Source organism: Anguilla rostrata, chromosome 15, assembly GCF_018555375.3.
Source record: "Anguilla rostrata isolate EN2019 chromosome 15, ASM1855537v3, whole genome shotgun sequence".
NCBI lineage: Eukaryota > Metazoa > Chordata > Actinopteri > Anguilliformes > Anguillidae > Anguilla > Anguilla rostrata.
In genome coordinates, this window is record NC_057947.1 from 30,001,059 (window position 1) to 30,018,022 (window position 16,964).

The following is a 16,964-nucleotide window of genomic DNA, read 5'->3' on the forward strand; positions in this document are numbered from 1 at the left end:
CAGGCTTGATACGGTGCTAGATGCTATCTAGTTTGCAGGTAAATGCTGAGCACTAGGTATGCATTAGTGCAAAGAAAATGGAAAATATTGTTTGGCTGAATGGTCTGTTCTCATCATTATGTTATGTTACTCTATGAGGGACAGTGGAGTATTTTAGTGAAATGTGAGTGCATTGACCCAAACACTTCCTTTAAATTATTACATGGGTCATATTGACCCAAAGCATCACAATGTAACATTCTGTGCAGTCAAATCAGAGGATCATTGAAAAATTATGAAAAAATTATTTTTGCTTTTTTGGGTCATTTTAGGAAAAGTAATTGAAGATTAAAGTGGCAAACCATTGATTTCTGCCTTTTTCACATTAGAAGTAGTTTTAGGGTCATATTCACCAGAAAACAGTGGGAGTGTGAAATAAAATATGACCTAATGTCAATGGAGTTTTCCTGATGATGACTATTATAATAATTAGAATATTTGCCCAAAGTACATGTCCAATCAAATAATCTAGATTGAAACATATGATGCGGATATGAGAATGAAAATGAGAATGAAGCTGAACGCAGTCCAATCAGCGAGCACTACACACGGAAAAGCGGCGAGATTGACATGAATGCTATCCAATTAGTGTACACCGAGTGGGCTGTACAGGAAGTCAATCTAACGGGGGCTGTGTGGTCGTCGTTGTACGCGCAGGGTAAGGCAAGCAGTATGGCGGAAGAAGAGGGCGACCTGGAATCAGAAAGCTTTAAAGAACAGTTAGGGAGTTTATTGAACTGTCGCAGTAGCGACGAATGTGGATCGCAAAGCAAGGACTACTGCGCTAGATTTTGCGAGGTAAGCGAAATAACTAAAGCACGGCCATGGCGGGCTGTTGAGATCCGTCGTTAGCTTGTTCCCCTCCCCCAGTACGAGTAGCCAAGGCTAGCTTAGCATCTAAGGTAATGTTTACTTTCTTTTCTTAGTTTATCCCGTTTAACCACTGGAGCTAACTAATTAAGCAGCGAGCCGTACACCTCCCGAAAGTGTCTGCTGACCACCTGTCTTGGTGCACTCCGATTTATTTCTATGTTTGTTCGCTAGCCAAATGTTAGGTTTGGTCTGATAATGTTTCACAGAAAACACGATGTAGCTAGCTAGTCAACTTGCTAATATTAACTAATGAAACGACATCCAGTTGCATTACCTGAACCTTAAGTACCATTTTATTCGAATTTCTCACTGCGTCCTCGATATTTCTCGAAAGAACCGATTTTCTTCTAAAGTAGTATTAACATTAATAATTTCTTGGCCGCCGTTTTCAAATGACAGCGTCAGAGGTGTATTCTTGAGACGAAATGCCGTTACAAACTGCTAGCCAGCTGACGTTAGCTCATACGTACTAATCTGCGGCCAACAACTTTGCATTTTTGCCCACAAAGAAGAAACTAGTTGGCATTTTATTTTTCCAATCAACTTTACACGTCGGTCTGAAAAGCCTGTCTAGGATGTCAAAAGAAACAAAGTTTAAGGAAAAGGCGGCTAACTTGCTCAATATTACGTTGATTAACGGCTGCTTGACTGATTGATTAGGTGTTTGCATTCACCTGTTAATCGATTGTGGGTGTTACTCATAATAATGTTATAGTACCTTTAAACAGAATCACAAGCTATCGTTAGATTCTGTTGGGATTTATTTGGCCTACACGCGACGTAGACCTAATTGCAGTGCTTTATCTGCATTTGCAGAATTATTAAGGCATTAGAGGTGTGAAAGTTAAGACACAACGGTAGTATTACAACTAGTTCAAGCAATACTTGTCGGGTTGAACCAGTTTTGGGTAGGTTATGAGCGAAATTCGCATTTGTTTGTGGCTAGCTTAGTGCCTAGTTTCTTTGGTTATCATAGAATGTGTATAAGACTGAATGGCAGAGAAAAAATAAATCTGTTGTGATATCTTCCCTCCACCATACATTGCAAAGTATTGTGTACAGAAGAGAAAGCCCTTAAGTGAGGGTAAATGATAGAGCATTTCTGATCTCAATTAACAAACAGAATTTTTTAACCTTTCCCATTGGGGATTCCTAGCTACAAAGTGAATGATGTATGGTGTAGAATCGAGATTGCACAAGAAGGTATATTCCACGAAAATAGAATACAAAGACAAATATCTTACATTGAGTTCATATTTGAGAAGATATGTATGCTACTTTGGGAGCTAAGAGTACTAGTGATCTGGGACACTCAACTCCTTGACTAGAGGTCTTGTGTGAGAAATAATTATGTGAAGAGGATACAGATTCGGTGTTTCTGACAGCAGTCGTTGCTGCAAACATGCCGTTATTTACATCTGGAATTGTCATTTACTGGCCATGCATCCATGCAGATTCTCCATGTCTCAGCATATTTATTTGAATTTGTGGATAAATGTTGGCAGGCCATCCTCCTCCATGCTGAAATATAATTATGTTCATGATGTCAGGATCTACACCATGAGAAAGCGCCAGTATTTATTTTATTTTTTTAAAGCAGGTTTTAAGTACAATACAACATACAGATTTAGCTCTTAAGTGTAGTTGATAGTGTGAAATTATTTTAAAAGTTTAAAAAAAATATATATATATAAATGAAAAGTTTTACATACTTCTGTGTTCTATAATTTGATGAGAAATAAGTCAGTTTGAGGCAAATGTGATAACTTTTGGATTATTTGCAAATTGATAAATTGGAGGCTTAGACATCGAGCAGAATAAATAAATTTTGCGAGAACAAATAATTGGCACATGCCCATTATAAGTCACGCCCATGTGTAGCATGCGTACATGTAGTCAAACGGCATGGGATGTGCTATTGGAGGAAATAAACTCCATTCTACACTTGGTGACAGTGTAATGAGAAATTTAGCGTTGCGTGGGGCCTTTTGCCAAAGCTACATTCAGTAAAAAAGCAGATGCAAAAATGTGTGCAAACTGTTGCCATAAAAACCCCTGTAAACAGACTGTGTTTCTGTCCCTCGCTCTGCAGTTGGTGGAGGATCAGACCGGAAGATGGCAGGTGCCGTTACCCCAGCTACAGGTGCTACGGACATCACTCTGCTACTTTGCCCGAGACACAGCGACCTTCCCGTCGGACTGCGAACATGTGCGCTATGCCCTGAGCAGCCTTGCCTTGTATGTGGCCCCCTTCTCAGTTGTATCCTCTTGCTGTGATTGAAGTCCGTGCTGTTGTATAACGTAGGCTATATTGTGCATATGAGTGGTGACGGTGGGACGTATATTGTGCATAGGAGTGGTGACTGTGGGATGTATATTGTGCATAGGAGTGGTGACTGTGGGATTGCAAATTCACACTACACTTTCAGAATTGTCACTTTTGCATTCGTTACAAGTCGGCTCGTAACTGGGTGCATACTGTCAGCCTCTGTTTGTTTCCGATGTGTTGAGAGAGGTGCTGGCTGTCTGCGTTGCTCTAGTTCTGGGGATATGCTGTATGGTAGTGATCAGCTTGTTGGTCCGCATTGTAATCTTGCAAAGTGAAGTGCTTGCGAAGTAGATGTTTCAGGCACCCAAAAACTGAATGACCAACACTGCAGTTTCAGAAACCTGAACCAAGGGGACAGTGCATGTCACGGTGTATGAAAATTCTGGCCTATTTCTCAGAAGTGATTAATGATTAAAAGAAACATTTTGTGGTCTGGGCTTAAATTTTCTGTTGTTTAAAATCCAGTGAAGTTTGTCTTGCTGCCCAAGAGAGAATCGGTTGAAGTTGAAATCTGGAAAAACATCTGATTAATTTTAACAATGGCAATGATGTATCTTTTTTCCCCCCCATATGAAATAAAACCAGATGTTAACACAAAAAAAAAAAATGTTTTACAGGAGCTATTTTGAGCTGCTGCTGTTTTTTGGGAAGGATGAATTCCTGGAGAGTCCTCTGAAAGATATCCTTGAGTCTTTTCAGGTGAGAAACCAGATTTATGCTGTTCTAGCACTTGGGTCGTCCTCATATTTACATTACATTACATATTACTTTTGAATGTTCGAGAGGTTGGCTTCATTTGCATCAGTCGAGAAAAGGACTTCTGCCTTAAAGTGATCTCGTTTCCAAACCGAGTTGTTGGAACACACGATGCGTCACTGATGTGTTCCCTGACCACAGCTGCCACCTCTCCCTCTGCAGGAATGCCAGGCAAGCCTAGCGAGACACAAGAATGTGTACCTGCTGCTGCTGAAGCAGGTCATCAAAGATGGCGGGCCGTGGGAGAACCCCGTCCTGCAGGCGATCCTGAGAGAGACGGGTGCACCGCGGGAAGAAGGTACGCCGTCGCCGTTCCCCTGTCAGCTAGGAAAGATACCGCCGATATCATGGCCATGTTTATCGGTTGGGACCACCAACGGCGATTAGCATTTGTTCCTATATTGTACGTGACCTGTATTCCTGCTGCATTTGGTCATTGCGGCCAATTAAATTTAATCAGCGATTCCATGGAGGTATTTCATTAATTTGTATGAATGTGGGGGGGGGGGGGGGTGCGCACCCTAAATAAAAGAATTGCAACAGTTCTGCAGATGTCAAATCCAGATTAGTACTCAGTGCGGTCAAACCTAATTCATGTAGTGCTCCACTGCAATTAAAATAGCTTATATGGACTGCATATTTTAATCAAAAAGCCATAAACTGATTTTTTTTTTACATTGCATGTTTCATATTCAATGCTGGTTATGTACAGACGGGACAATGTTTTGTTGACTGCATGTCCTGGGGTTATGTTTACAGTTAAGGAAATGTATGGGTTCAGTCTGTTTGTTGAGAAATGAAATTCCCCATGATGTAGGCTATTCAACAAAAGATTTATTTTTGGATTCAGCACAATCTCTTCACTGCTTTCAGTGATTCCAAAATAATCTGACCACCCACGTGCTATGTAAATTACGTTGGAAGTGTTTGCCGTTGTTATATGCTGCATAAAATGGGCAGTCATTGCTCAGTATTTACATGTTTGGAAACTAAAATGTTAATATTTAGAATCCATTCACCAATAATTTGGGATGGGAACTTGTTTGTGTTTGTTGCTTGTTTAGTTTCAGTGAAACACTGGTTCACCGGTCGCTGTATTCATTTTGATATTGGTAATTTGGTACAGAAGTAGATTTTAGGAATTCAGTTTTTCTGATGTATAGAGAAAATGTGTTGTGTACTTGAATAACAGTGGGTTGCTGTGCGGTGCAATGGGTGTTTTCTTTTGGTTGCATTCGTAAAAAAACGAATCAAATCATTTCGCCAGCATCGGCAGATGTGGAACGCTTGGGGATCAGGATTTGAGAAACGGCACTTTCTAGGCGCGTCACGGCGTGTTTTTGAACAAAGAATGGCAAAACGTTGGCGGCTTCGCGCTCAGCTCCCGTGTCTGTTTGGCGTTTTCTCCACAGTGGAGCGCTACCTGAGCTCGGAGGCCGCGGTGTTCTTCGAGCTGCGGGTGCGCTACCTGCAGGCCTGCGAGCGCATTCAGGAGGCCGTCGCTCTGGCGAAGAGCTGCATAGAGCATCCGGAAGCGGGCCGGTGCCTCTACTTTCACCAGGCCTATCTGACCTGCCTCCTGAAGGCGTCGCTCTACGATCACTTGCAGAAGGAGGTAAGGTCAGAGGGCTCTGTTTTAGTCCCCGAAGGGCGACAACCCACACGTTTCTGTGTGCACAGAAAATCCTCGGAACCAACGGGTTGCTAACTGTGGAATTCCATCATTTTGATCATAAATGTGTTTCTCTTTTGCTTAGCGTGCACACGCTTAACCTGACCCCTGTTCTTCTCGGCCCTGTCTGCTCTCATCCCAGATAGCTGAGATCGATGGGAAAGATGCCGTGGAGATCATATGCAACAGCGAGAACGAGGAAAGGGACGACCTGCTCTTAGCTCTTAGCAGGGCCTTTCTTGTTCAGCAGCTGCAGAACGGAGACATGTACTACATTTGGTGAGTGGCCTTTCGTCTCTTTCTGAAGAAATCGTCTCTTTCTCTAGCTTCCTGGGCATTTCAGACCAATAGGGAATGGAGTGGCAGACTGAGCTATGGAATAGTGTCCTTGACCCACAAAAAGTCTCAACATGCATTGGGTACAGTTGAGGAAATTAATCTACACCTTCAAGATTATTGTTTATATTTGACTTCTGTTCCAACTATTATTAGACGTGGATGTATATATTTAATGTCAAATGGCACATTTACTAATTAATTTAATTCTGATGTGCTGTATGCTGTAACTTACCTTGTCAGGAGTTGAAAAACATCCTGTGCTGATATAAGGGCTCCCTTGACTAGTGATCTAGTCAGGCTGATATACGTCTTTACACACTTAGCAAAGATCTGCTGATTAATATCTTAAATTTAACCCTCGGTGATTCCTTTCTCTTTACAGAGTACTTGTGCATAGTGTAATGTGACCAACTGTACACTCTACTTTAGTGCAAATTTAGGGCAGTATTATTCTCTCTCATGAATGAGGGGAGAAAGTTCCAATTTCCTAGCGCTGGATAGGTGTTGTGAAATGGAAAAATAAATGCTATTATTAACCACATTACTGTGGAATTTTCATCAGTAGCACATAGCTGTGCAATAAATTATGTGGAGCTTTTAATTGTGTTAGTGGTTAGATAACATGCAAGTAATCCAACGCATTTCTCAGTATTCCCACACAGGAAATGACCTTGACGCTACTTGTCTTTTCCACAGGGACCTCATCTTTATATGGAGCAAAATTCATCTCAGGGCAAACTCCTCCAAACAAGACTTCCTGGAGGAATGCCATCAGCTGATGCTGTCTGCAACAAACGTGAAATCCATCTTCCCATTCATTAAGGTCATCCGGGGCGAAGTGAGTTCTGTTTCCTTTAGGTGGATTATTTGAGCTGTAGCATGCTTGTACAGTGATATTTTGCATGCAGTAGAAAGGCATAGTGTCTTCAAATTAAATTCATGTTATCTACCATAGTTTAAAAAATAAAATAAAAATAACGATAACAAATGATTGGGGTTATTAGATAATGTGCATCCTGATTTTGTTTGTAATTCAGTGAAATGCATGTGTCCTTCGCCTCACCCTTGTGTTGCTGAAGTGTCTTGCAGACGTATGTTTTCAAAGTAATTTTGTTGACCTGGATTGTCTTTTTTGTCAGTTGGGGAACGAAGGCTTGCAGTTCTGCGTGGAGTTGTGCGGCCGTGCTCTTCAGATGGACCTGCACCACGACCCAGTTACCAAGCTGCTGATCTACAAGACCCTCGCCTTCCTGCTGCCCAACGACCTGGAAGTTTGCAGAGCCTGTGCGCTTCTGGTTTTTTTTCTGGAACGCACCGTGGAGTCCTACAAGACTGTGTACCTCCTCTACACTCATCCCGACCAGGAGTACCATCCAGACTGCGGCTTCATCAAAAACCACATCCGCTTTGAGGTTCTCCAAATCCTCAAAAAGGGACTTTTTTTTGACCCAGAATTTTGGAATCTAATCACTCTGAGGACTAACTGCCTGAAACTTATGAGTGAGAAAGTAATGCAAGCTGCTCTAAATGAAAACATGGAGGAGGATAAATGGATACCAAATTACTGTGTGAAAGAGCCATCCAAAATCATCTTGGACACCCCAGAATACCGCACAAACCAAGTGAGGAGACGACCTGTGAAAAAGTTCAATAAGCCTGTGATTAGACGCATTGTAGTGCCACCTGAGGTAGTAGAGGTATCGCTTGTTAAGAAACGTGGCAGGAAACCAGGGTCACGTGTTATCAAAGTGACAGATGACTCTCAGTTGAGACGGTCCTTCAGACAGCTGGACATGGCTCAGGACAACTCCACTAGACAACACGACAATAGGCAGCAGAGACTACTGGCTAGACAGGGGGACAAGAAAACCCTAAAACGGCGTGGCAGGAAGCCTCGATGGCTCCTGCAAGAGATGGCCAAGCAGGCGGAGAACAGATTGGGACAGCCTGGGAGGAAAAAACAACTTCCTACAAATGCAGAGGTGGAGACAAAGCTGCATGGCAACTGCCTGGCGCAAACGGACAATGACACTGAGAAAGCACAAGAAGTTTCCGTGGAGGAAACCAGCTGTGACGTTGAGCTGACCCCTCAGTCCCCGGCAGAAGAGACTGCAAATGTAGAAACTGTCCTCCTACAAAAAGAGGGATTGCCCCTACTGGCTGTACCCCTCCTAGATGACCCAGTACTGACTCCTGTCCCGGTGACCATGCTGGAAGTCAGCATCCCAGACAATGAAGTGATGGACACGTCCACAGAGGAGGTGGAAATGCAACCACTGGCAGATATTGCTTTACAGGAGCCCAGTCTTGAGGATAGAGTTGACATGGAAGTAGTTCCTTCGGAAGAACCCTTCACTGAATCTTGTGACAGGGAGGAGGACTCTGCTGATGAACCCCCAGGCAACTCCTCCTGGTGTGCGCTGCCACCAGAGGCAAGGGGCCAGGTTTCCCTGGAATCCGCTGTCGAGGTGGACAACGATGTCATACAGCAGTGGCACAACTATTCAAGAAATCCCGAAGAAGAAAATGTTGAAGAAAAGGTCCTGCTTCCTGATGCAGTGCCGAAAGAGTTCCCCACAGCACCACTGGAGTGTCCTTCAGAAAGCACTGAATCTGGGCCAGAGCTTTCAGGAGAAGTCTGTGAGCTTCCGCAGGTAGAAGTGCCCCCCGCCTTGCAGACTCCACCTGGAGTGGCTTCAAGCAGTGAGGCTGACGTGGAAGTACCCGAGAGCATGCCTGCGGCTTTTGAAGAGGTACCTGAGGCAGTTTTTCACCAAGAAGTCATTCAAGCAGAAGAGAGCAGTGTGGCTACAGAGACCTCATTTTTTGACAATGCCATTAGTGTTCCAGCGGATGAGACCTCCGTTCCCGATGACTCTAGCAGTGCTCCCCAACACACAGACAGTGCTTTTGACGCAGGCGTTATTGCTGGCACAGAAAACTTTGAAAACACAACCGATACCATTGGCGACTCAGTTGTTAATAACGCATGGGGTTCGGATAACATGACTGCTGTCCCCAGCGATGCAGCTGAACCTGTCCTCAGCGATGCAGCTGAAACTGTCCCCAGCGATGCAACAGTCCCTAGCGATTCAGCTGTCCCCAGCGATGCAATAGTCCCCAGCGATTCAGCTGTCCCCAGCGATTCAGCTGTCCCCAGCCATGAAACTGTCCCCAGCCATGAAACTGTCCCCAGTGATGGAACTGTCCCCAGCGATGGAACCGTCTCCACTGATGCAACTGTCCCCAGTGATGTCATTAACGGTGTCATTAATCTAACAGTGTCACAGACTGACACTACACATGATCCTGGGCAGGACTCAAGGCTCCCCTTAGAACTGCCACAGACTGAAATCTTAGAGCCAGAAAAGGGTTTCTCAGAACCAGAACCTGTATCTAGACCCGTGCCTGATGGTCTACCGAAAAAGGTTCTGAAGTATCGTTGCAAGCTCTGCAAAAAGGAATTCAAAGGTGGAAACATAATGCGGCACGCTGTTGCACACCTTCAGAGGGACAAGCATAAGTGTGTGTTTTGTGGAAAACTTTTTAACCGTCCCCTTATTGCTAAGAAACATTTACAGGAGCATATTGTGAAGCTGAGATTAGAAGCGGACTCTATTAGTAGCTTGGCTCCTGAAAATGGAACTCCCGAAACGCTGGAATGTGCGAGACGATCTCTATCAAGAAGTGCTAAGCACGAAATGAAACCGGAAGCCAGTGCCCAAAAAATGGTTCCTTCAAAAAAAAGGAAGTACAATAAGAAGCAGGAAGTATTGCAGAAACTGGAGGAAGTAAGAGAGTCCAATTCTGTCACGGACAAAAAACCTGTACAGAAAGCCAACGGATCCATTGTGGAAGGAAAGCTGAAGCTTGAGAAAGAGGAATACTCATGTCCTTCAGATGGTTGCACGAAGAAGTTTGTCAGGAGAGGGATGTCCATGATCAGACATGCGCTGGCATCCCATCCCAGTGACACTAAAGTCCAGGAATTTGCCTTCCGCTGGAGAAAGGGAAAGTGTAAGTTTTGCCAAAGAATATTTTGGAGCTTTCTTCATTATCAAGACCATATCAAAAGGCACGACCATCCCCTCAAACACATCTGCCTCCATACTGACTGCAAAAACAGGTTCAAAACTAAGTCTGAACTAAGGGCTCACTTGAAGAGCCATCAACCACTTCAGGCACAGTGCCTCTTTGCGGGCTGTTCCCAGACCTTCGGTCGCCTGTCTCAGCTGCAGGATCACGAATGGCGGCATTACCCGGTTCCTGACACAAAGGAAGACTCGTTGTGGATGACGCAGATGCATCGTAAAGTCGGCAGACCGGCGAGAGGGAAACGAAAAGACGCCCAGGATGATTCCGGTCACCACGTGAAAGTAAAGAAGGGGTCTGCAGAGCCGCAGGCCACTGTGCCGAATAGCGGCGGCACGTGCGGCAGAACAGAGATTGACACTGTAGAAGTTAAGGATGAAAACAAGGCCGTGGGTGAAACGAGCACAGCTGAAAGGCCTGTGGGAACCGAAGACACGAGGCCTCCGGAGGGCAGTGCTTCTGACGCACAGCTACTGAACGGGCACAGGGAAACTGCAACTCTCTCGCACACCCAGGTGGATACCAAATCTACAATGGAGAGTAGCAAAGAGACCCCAGTGGAGATCAATAATGTAGACAAAGGGATCGAACCGGAAAGCGTAGCGAGTCACCAGGAGGAGCCTGTCGCTCAGGCACAAAAAAGGGTCAAAGATGGTGAAGCGGAGCTTTCCAGCTACGGAGGAACCTCGGGCCGGCCCTTCGTACGGCCCCCGCCCTCGGCCTACCTTGACGAGCGCTACATCAGCATGCCGAAGCGCCGGAAGTCGTCGCCCAGCGACTCTCGCTCTTCTGTGGAGCCGAGCAGCTTGACCGGCGATGCTCAGAGGCGACGCTGCTCCAAGTGCTTCTCCTCCTTCGGCAGCGCGGAGGACCTGCAGAGACATCTCTCCCTCAACAACTGCACGTCCCTCTTTGGCTTCGACTCGGATGAAGAAAGTAAGTCGGCATGCTAAGGCGTTTTTGTCAATGTGAATTGTTGTAATCTTTTACATTGTTACATATGTTGCCATTCATTGCTTCACATATTGCGTATTGCATATATTGCATATTTTATACCCAGGGGAACTAATGATGCGAGTGTGGGGGCAAGTTGAGGGAGACGGTCATGTCAGTGTGGGTTCGTTTAGTTGATTTCAAGCGTCTTTGCTTGATGCAGGGTGTACAGAGCCCGTATCACAAGGGGGCGATTAACAGAATATCCAGCTACTTCCGAGGGTGCAGTGGCAGTGCGGTGCAGTAAATGGAAAAAAATTGTTTGTACAAACAAAGTAGTAGGGACTGAGTTAATTGTAAACTTCTAAATAGCTGGCAGCCAGCTCAATTTTGAGAACTAGTAAGCTTTGAGCGAGTCAGTCACAAGCGGTCCATATTTCCGTCCAGGTAAGGAGTTGGCATGCACACAGACGCACCAACCACGTAGAGGCCTTTTGTGGGCTAATGGTAGAAATGACCAGCGGTTAACTGGCATTTTTGCTCATTGGTTTTATCGCTGCCCGGTGGCGGATTGAGGGCGTTTTCGGAGTGATGACCGCTCATTTGCTGCGTGTTTATTGTCGGTAGGCTATTGTTGGACCTCCGCTCATTTACTCTTATTTATAGCCTACAGTTAATTTATTTGGAAACTTGGAAACGGATACAAATCATTACCTTTGTGAAAATTATTTTTTAGCACAATAGGGAACATCTGTGAGGACAAGAGGATCTCCCTGGCACATGCAAATGCAGAGAAGCTATGCTTCTTTTTAATAATGTGCCACTAATTGACTGGCTGTACTGTTGGCCAGTAATTGATTGATGTTCAATACATTGATGTTTACTATAAAATTGGTTGACAGGATGTTAATAACAAAATATTCTTCAATGCAATTTATTTGTTAAAGAAAGCAGCCAAGTACCTTCGCATCATCATATCGATGCAAAACTGGTGCACAATCCACACAAAAAGTCTGTGTTCATCATCAAGCTGAAAAATTCACTGTTAACCATCATATCGGTAATCGGTGAATTTTTCCTCTCTAAAACTGGCATGGTATAAATCTAAAAAATCGCATATCCGCCTGGCTGTACTGTGTAGCAGCAGTGTCTCATGGCAAATTTTAACTGATTACAAACCTCACAGGATGGATAAATGTTTTTCTGAAGTATTTTTTGTGTACCTCTCTATAATTTACAGGTGCCTGTTAAAAAAGAAAAGAAAAGAAAGGTGAAACTGACAGTGACATCTGTGGGGACCATCCAGGAGCAGACAGGGTGCGAGTGGACGACCTTCATCTAAGGAGGTCAACCTACTTCCATACGGGCCTGATGGATGGGCCCTTTTCACAACCTCTCTGCCAACCTCTCGAGCAAGCAACTCAGAGGACTTCAGTCCATACTACAGCTCAGCCGTGGGTGCAGAGGAACTGAAACTACAACCTTACAGGCGACCACCAGAGAGCCACTTTGGGGTCTGTCATTGAGCTCTGAAGCGATGGAACTCGCCACGGAGAACTGTTTGTGAGTGGAGTCCTTCTCCTCTGGTCAGGCAGCGGCAACTTGGCAATGAAAATTTGCCCAACAGTCAGGACACATTCCCAGTTTTAAGAAGTGCCTGGACCGTAATGTTCAACTTCCTGCAATATTTATTGTAAGTGGTTCGGGAACGTGGCCATGTGGACAATTTTGTCTTACTTACTTTAGAGGCCGAGGGGGGACTCTGCCTGTTGTATAAAGACAGCCATTGGAGATTTAATAAAGACTTTCATCTTGCGACACCATGAGCCCAGAGTTTGTTCCACAGTTGTGCGTTACCTGTCGCAGTGTTTGCCGGCATTGAGGGTCGTGCTCCCAGGTCTCTCTCTCCTTCACCTCAAGTGATTCCTCTCGTTTGTCTCCAGCTGGTGCATTTCCGTCGTGCAACGTGACCGTCTGCATCTCACTGAGGTCAACGAAAGTTTGTCTGATTCACTGTATCGTATTGTGCCTGTTGGACAGTGCTGCGTTGCCATGGGGATGAAGAAGTGCACTGCACAAGGGCCCTGCAAAACAGATTGTTAACCGGGCAGTTTAAAGTGGACGGATGGGCAGAGATTGAGTGTGTAACCCCTATGTACATGGACAGTATTCCACACCACTCAGGTATGGGCTAACCAGTTAATGACAGGAAGTTCAATCCAATAAGACAAATGGGGGTGTAAACCTTTTTATCAGAGCTCTATTAAACGCTGTGGAGTTTGTTTGTTTTTTTTTTTTCTTTCGAAATTACATTTTGTAAAAAAAAATTTAAAAAAAGTTTAAAAGAGAAAAAAAGAAAGAAAAAGTTGTGTCCCAAAGCTGGCACATAACTGTTCAATGCGTGAACAGTGGCATTCTTATTTATTCACATTGTTTTTATCTTAGTTCTGTATATGTAAAGAGTTTGGATGGTTTATGGTTCAATAGAAAAAGCAGGTTTATATAACAAAAATTTGTTTTAAATAAAACACTAATTTGAAAAAGAGGACTCAAATTAATTCTGTCTGGTTCTCTCGCCATAAACGCATTTCCAGGTAGCACACCAATTTGAAACTTCTCCCCTGAGGTTATATTTTGTATTTCTGCTGTAATGGAGGTACAGGAAAAATAACAGGAAAAGCCACAGCGCGTAATCATCTTATCTTCCTTTTCTTGGCTGAAGGTACGCAAGGGGGAAAATTCATCCAAAAATTGACTTCGGTGAGATGTAACTGCAAGGCGGAGTTCAAACAACAAATCTTGTTTCAAAGTTTGTTAGTTGACTGTTTAATACTTTTCTGGAGATGTCCAAAGTGTCATGTACAGTCCTGTATCATAAAGCCTAATCACTGACTGTCATTGCAATAGGCCGATCGCCAATTCGGCCAGATCACCAACCACTGTCTGACTTTTGGTTGTATAATTTGTGCTTGACGCTTGCTGAACCATAACACGCTGGAAACTTGCTTAAATTCTTAATTTAAACCGTGGACAATGTGTTAATATTGGTCCTCGGTCAGTTTTGAAATGGGTCATGCAGCCGGTTATGTGGGTTTGTGTCACTGTATATGGAATCCTATATTTATTTTTCTTACATAATCCAAACTAAGATGATCTTCATCGACTGTATTTTTTCTTAGAGCAAATATGAATGCCTTTTGTTAAGACAATTAAAAAAATAAACCAAAGGAAGTCAAGTACTAAAATTGCTATGTAATCAAGAGGAAGCCAAATGTGTGACCATGACTTGAGGCTTGCAGTGAAGAAAAATGTAATGTCCCAATGCATTCTGGGGGCATCATAGATTACAATTTCATTTTCAGAATTTGTAGTGCTTAATTTATAAGATTTAATTTCCAGGTGTGGATCAAATTTTCGGGCTTCCTTGTCGAATGTTTAACAGTATTTCTTACAGTTAGATTTACATGTTTTTCTTCCTATTGCAGTACAGAATGGACAGTGATTCATCTGCAATAAAGCTGTTGCCTGTACCAATAGATTGGAAATGTGATCCAGGCTAATTAAAGTACTTAACCTTCAGTGTAGTAAAATGAGCTTTTTCTTAAGCTGTTAAACACATTTGTTAATGATACTGCTTATTCAGAAGTGCATTAGTATTTAATATTTTAAGATTTAGAATAATGGATAAACCTTTGTTTGATGGAGCAGGAAACTGCGTATTTTAGTTAATTGTAACAGGTGTATTTGAGATTGCTTTATTAAAAGTGCTACTATTTTCCCATGCAAACATATTTATTTCTGAAGCCATAATTGAGGCAATCTTGCACTCTCAAAATCCATTTTATACCTAGAGGAGAATTGAGAAGGCACTGAAGTTTACATTAACCTATGCAGAAAATCTGAAACATTTTATCCAACAAGCAAGACTTCGAGCATTTGCATAGGCTTAATAGGTTGAACTGTTGAAGATAAGAGGCAGACATTCTTTTATTGTGTGAGCCTGCAAAAAAAAGGAAAACAAAAGCATTGCTGTCACTCATCTGTATTTATTTCAGATTGCATATTTTACATTTGGAGAATTCTCAAAGTATTGCTTAAGAGTTGTAGAGATGTATACTTTTATTTCTAAACCCATGCAAAAGCATGTTTACAGTTGAAAAAACTTTTTTTTTTTTTTTTTTTTTTTTTACAAGGTTTTGAGTTGAATGTCCACCCCCCCCCCCCCCCAGAAAGTCAAAAGATGGATGAGGTAAACAGTGGGTGCAGTATTGCAGTTCTGGCAGAGTAAATTACTCATGCTGAATTTTAATCAGAAAGTAGAGCTTAAAAAAAGGCACCAGGTCAAGTCATCTAGGAGAGGCAATAAATAAAAGCCCATAAATAAAAGGGAATTAACACCAGGTCTGTACCCTAGATGAGAGCGGTACAGGACACACCGAGCTGTGTGGTTTACTGTATAGGTTAGGGGGATACTAAGGTACGCTCTGTCACAGAGGAATTGAAGGCACTGTCTGAGGGGAAAAAAAAAAGGATAAACATCATTGTTTGGGTTCAGGTTCGAACCAGAGCCCTTACTGTAGAACATGCAACAAATACATGCCGCCATAACGCATGCATCGCAACCTATGAGCAGCCTGGCTCGCAACAGGCCGTGTGTTACGGCCCAAGACTGCCGAGTCAGCCATAATTGGGATTTTTCTCTAGATGTTGAGCGGGACTGGTAACGTGCCATCCGGGGGTGTTATGTCTGTTACAGTGCACGCAGATCTCGTTAAAAAAAACAAAACACTGGGAAAACAGCAGAAAGACGGAACCGGTGAAGCTAAACTCTTTTCATTACAAGATATGCCGGGAATCTGACTTGAATACAATGGACCTACTGATAGCTATGGAGTTTTTGGCAGGGATTTTTTTTTTTTTTTTACAGCAGTGCTACTCAAATCAAAGTCCTGCAGACTGTAATGTCTGCAGGTTTTCTCCAACCATGCCCTACACTACCCGATTTTGCAAATCATCAATTATTTCACCTCCTTGATTCAGGAAGTAAGATCTTAGAGAAATCAGGTGGTGTAGGGAGTGAAATACTGTACCTGCAGACACTGTGGCCTGCAGGACCTGTGGAGTTGAGCAGTCCTGTTTTACAGTATAAGTTGCCTATACAGCCTTCCCATCAAGACATTTGTTGAACAACTAGTAACAATCTTGCATTTGCTGACCATAAATCCCAATGAATCATTTAAGGATCACCAATTACACACAATTGTACACTGTTTTATGGAGTTTCTCCCATGACCATTGATAAATTTATTAATAATTAAGATATCCCCCTGTCCATCTTGTTACTCTGTGTCGATCTTTACGTGAATTAAATAATTTATTTGTTTTTTAAAACAATCGTAGGATCTCCCCTTCCAAAACAACATCCTCCACCGGGTCAGGAGGGCCACACAGGAGCATCTTCGGAATCGCATGCAATCCGAAAGCCGCTTTCTCCGTCTGAAATTTCCCCAGGTAAGCCTTTGAGACAAATGCATTATATTCTCACTGTCAGTGCAGGTAGACTGCAACAAGCCCGATCTACCAGAGCAGTTACTCACGAGTGTGCAATGCTGTAGCCATTAAAACAGTTACACATCTCCACGGGCCTTCCTGCCCTAATCAGTTCAGCTAGCATCTGGATTAGATGTGAACCACAGCACACACCACCGCTCTCCCTACAAACGCCTAAGCTGCACGTGGCACTTGGGGAAACATTATCTACCATCTCTAACACAGTACATCGTATAGACTCATGCATTCATGAAAAGGTTTTTAGATTCTGCTCTACTGTAAGACTGCTCTTGCCTAATCAATGCAGTTAACAAAAAAATGTGATGGACTGCACCAAACTCACTACGTTTGGTCCGACTCAAAAGTAATTTCTAACTGCTG

General features: G+C 43.3%; 1 protein-coding gene across 1 annotated transcript; it reads left to right on the forward strand.

Moving 5' to 3' along the window:
• Positions 1 to 643: 643 nt before the first annotated feature.
• LOC135241443 (zinc finger protein 654-like) lies at positions 644 to 14,612 on the forward strand. The gene is made up of 9 exons (XM_064311902.1): positions 644 to 837; positions 3,005 to 3,150; positions 3,859 to 3,940; positions 4,160 to 4,295; positions 5,410 to 5,612; positions 5,812 to 5,948; positions 6,705 to 6,846; positions 7,148 to 11,036; positions 12,274 to 14,612. Exons 1-9 carry the CDS (start codon positions 712 to 714, stop codon positions 12,282 to 12,284), a joined length of 4,872 nt encoding a protein of 1,623 aa, XP_064167972.1. The 5' UTR covers positions 644 to 711; the 3' UTR covers positions 12,285 to 14,612.
• The last annotated feature ends 2,352 nt before the right edge of the window (positions 14,613 to 16,964 follow it).

Excerpts from the sequence above, each read along its gene's own strand:
- LOC135241443 (XM_064311902.1), top strand. The coding sequence starts at position 712 with ATGGCGGAAGAAGAGGGCGACCTGGAATCAGAAAGCTTTAAAGAACAG. Across the intron at positions 5,613-5,811 it reads ACGATCACTTGCAGAAGGAG|ATAGCTGAGATCGATGGGAA; the intron begins GTAAGGTCAGAG and ends CTCTCATCCCAG. Across the intron at positions 6,847-7,147 it reads TTAAGGTCATCCGGGGCGAA|TTGGGGAACGAAGGCTTGCA; the intron begins GTGAGTTCTGTT and ends CTTTTTTGTCAG.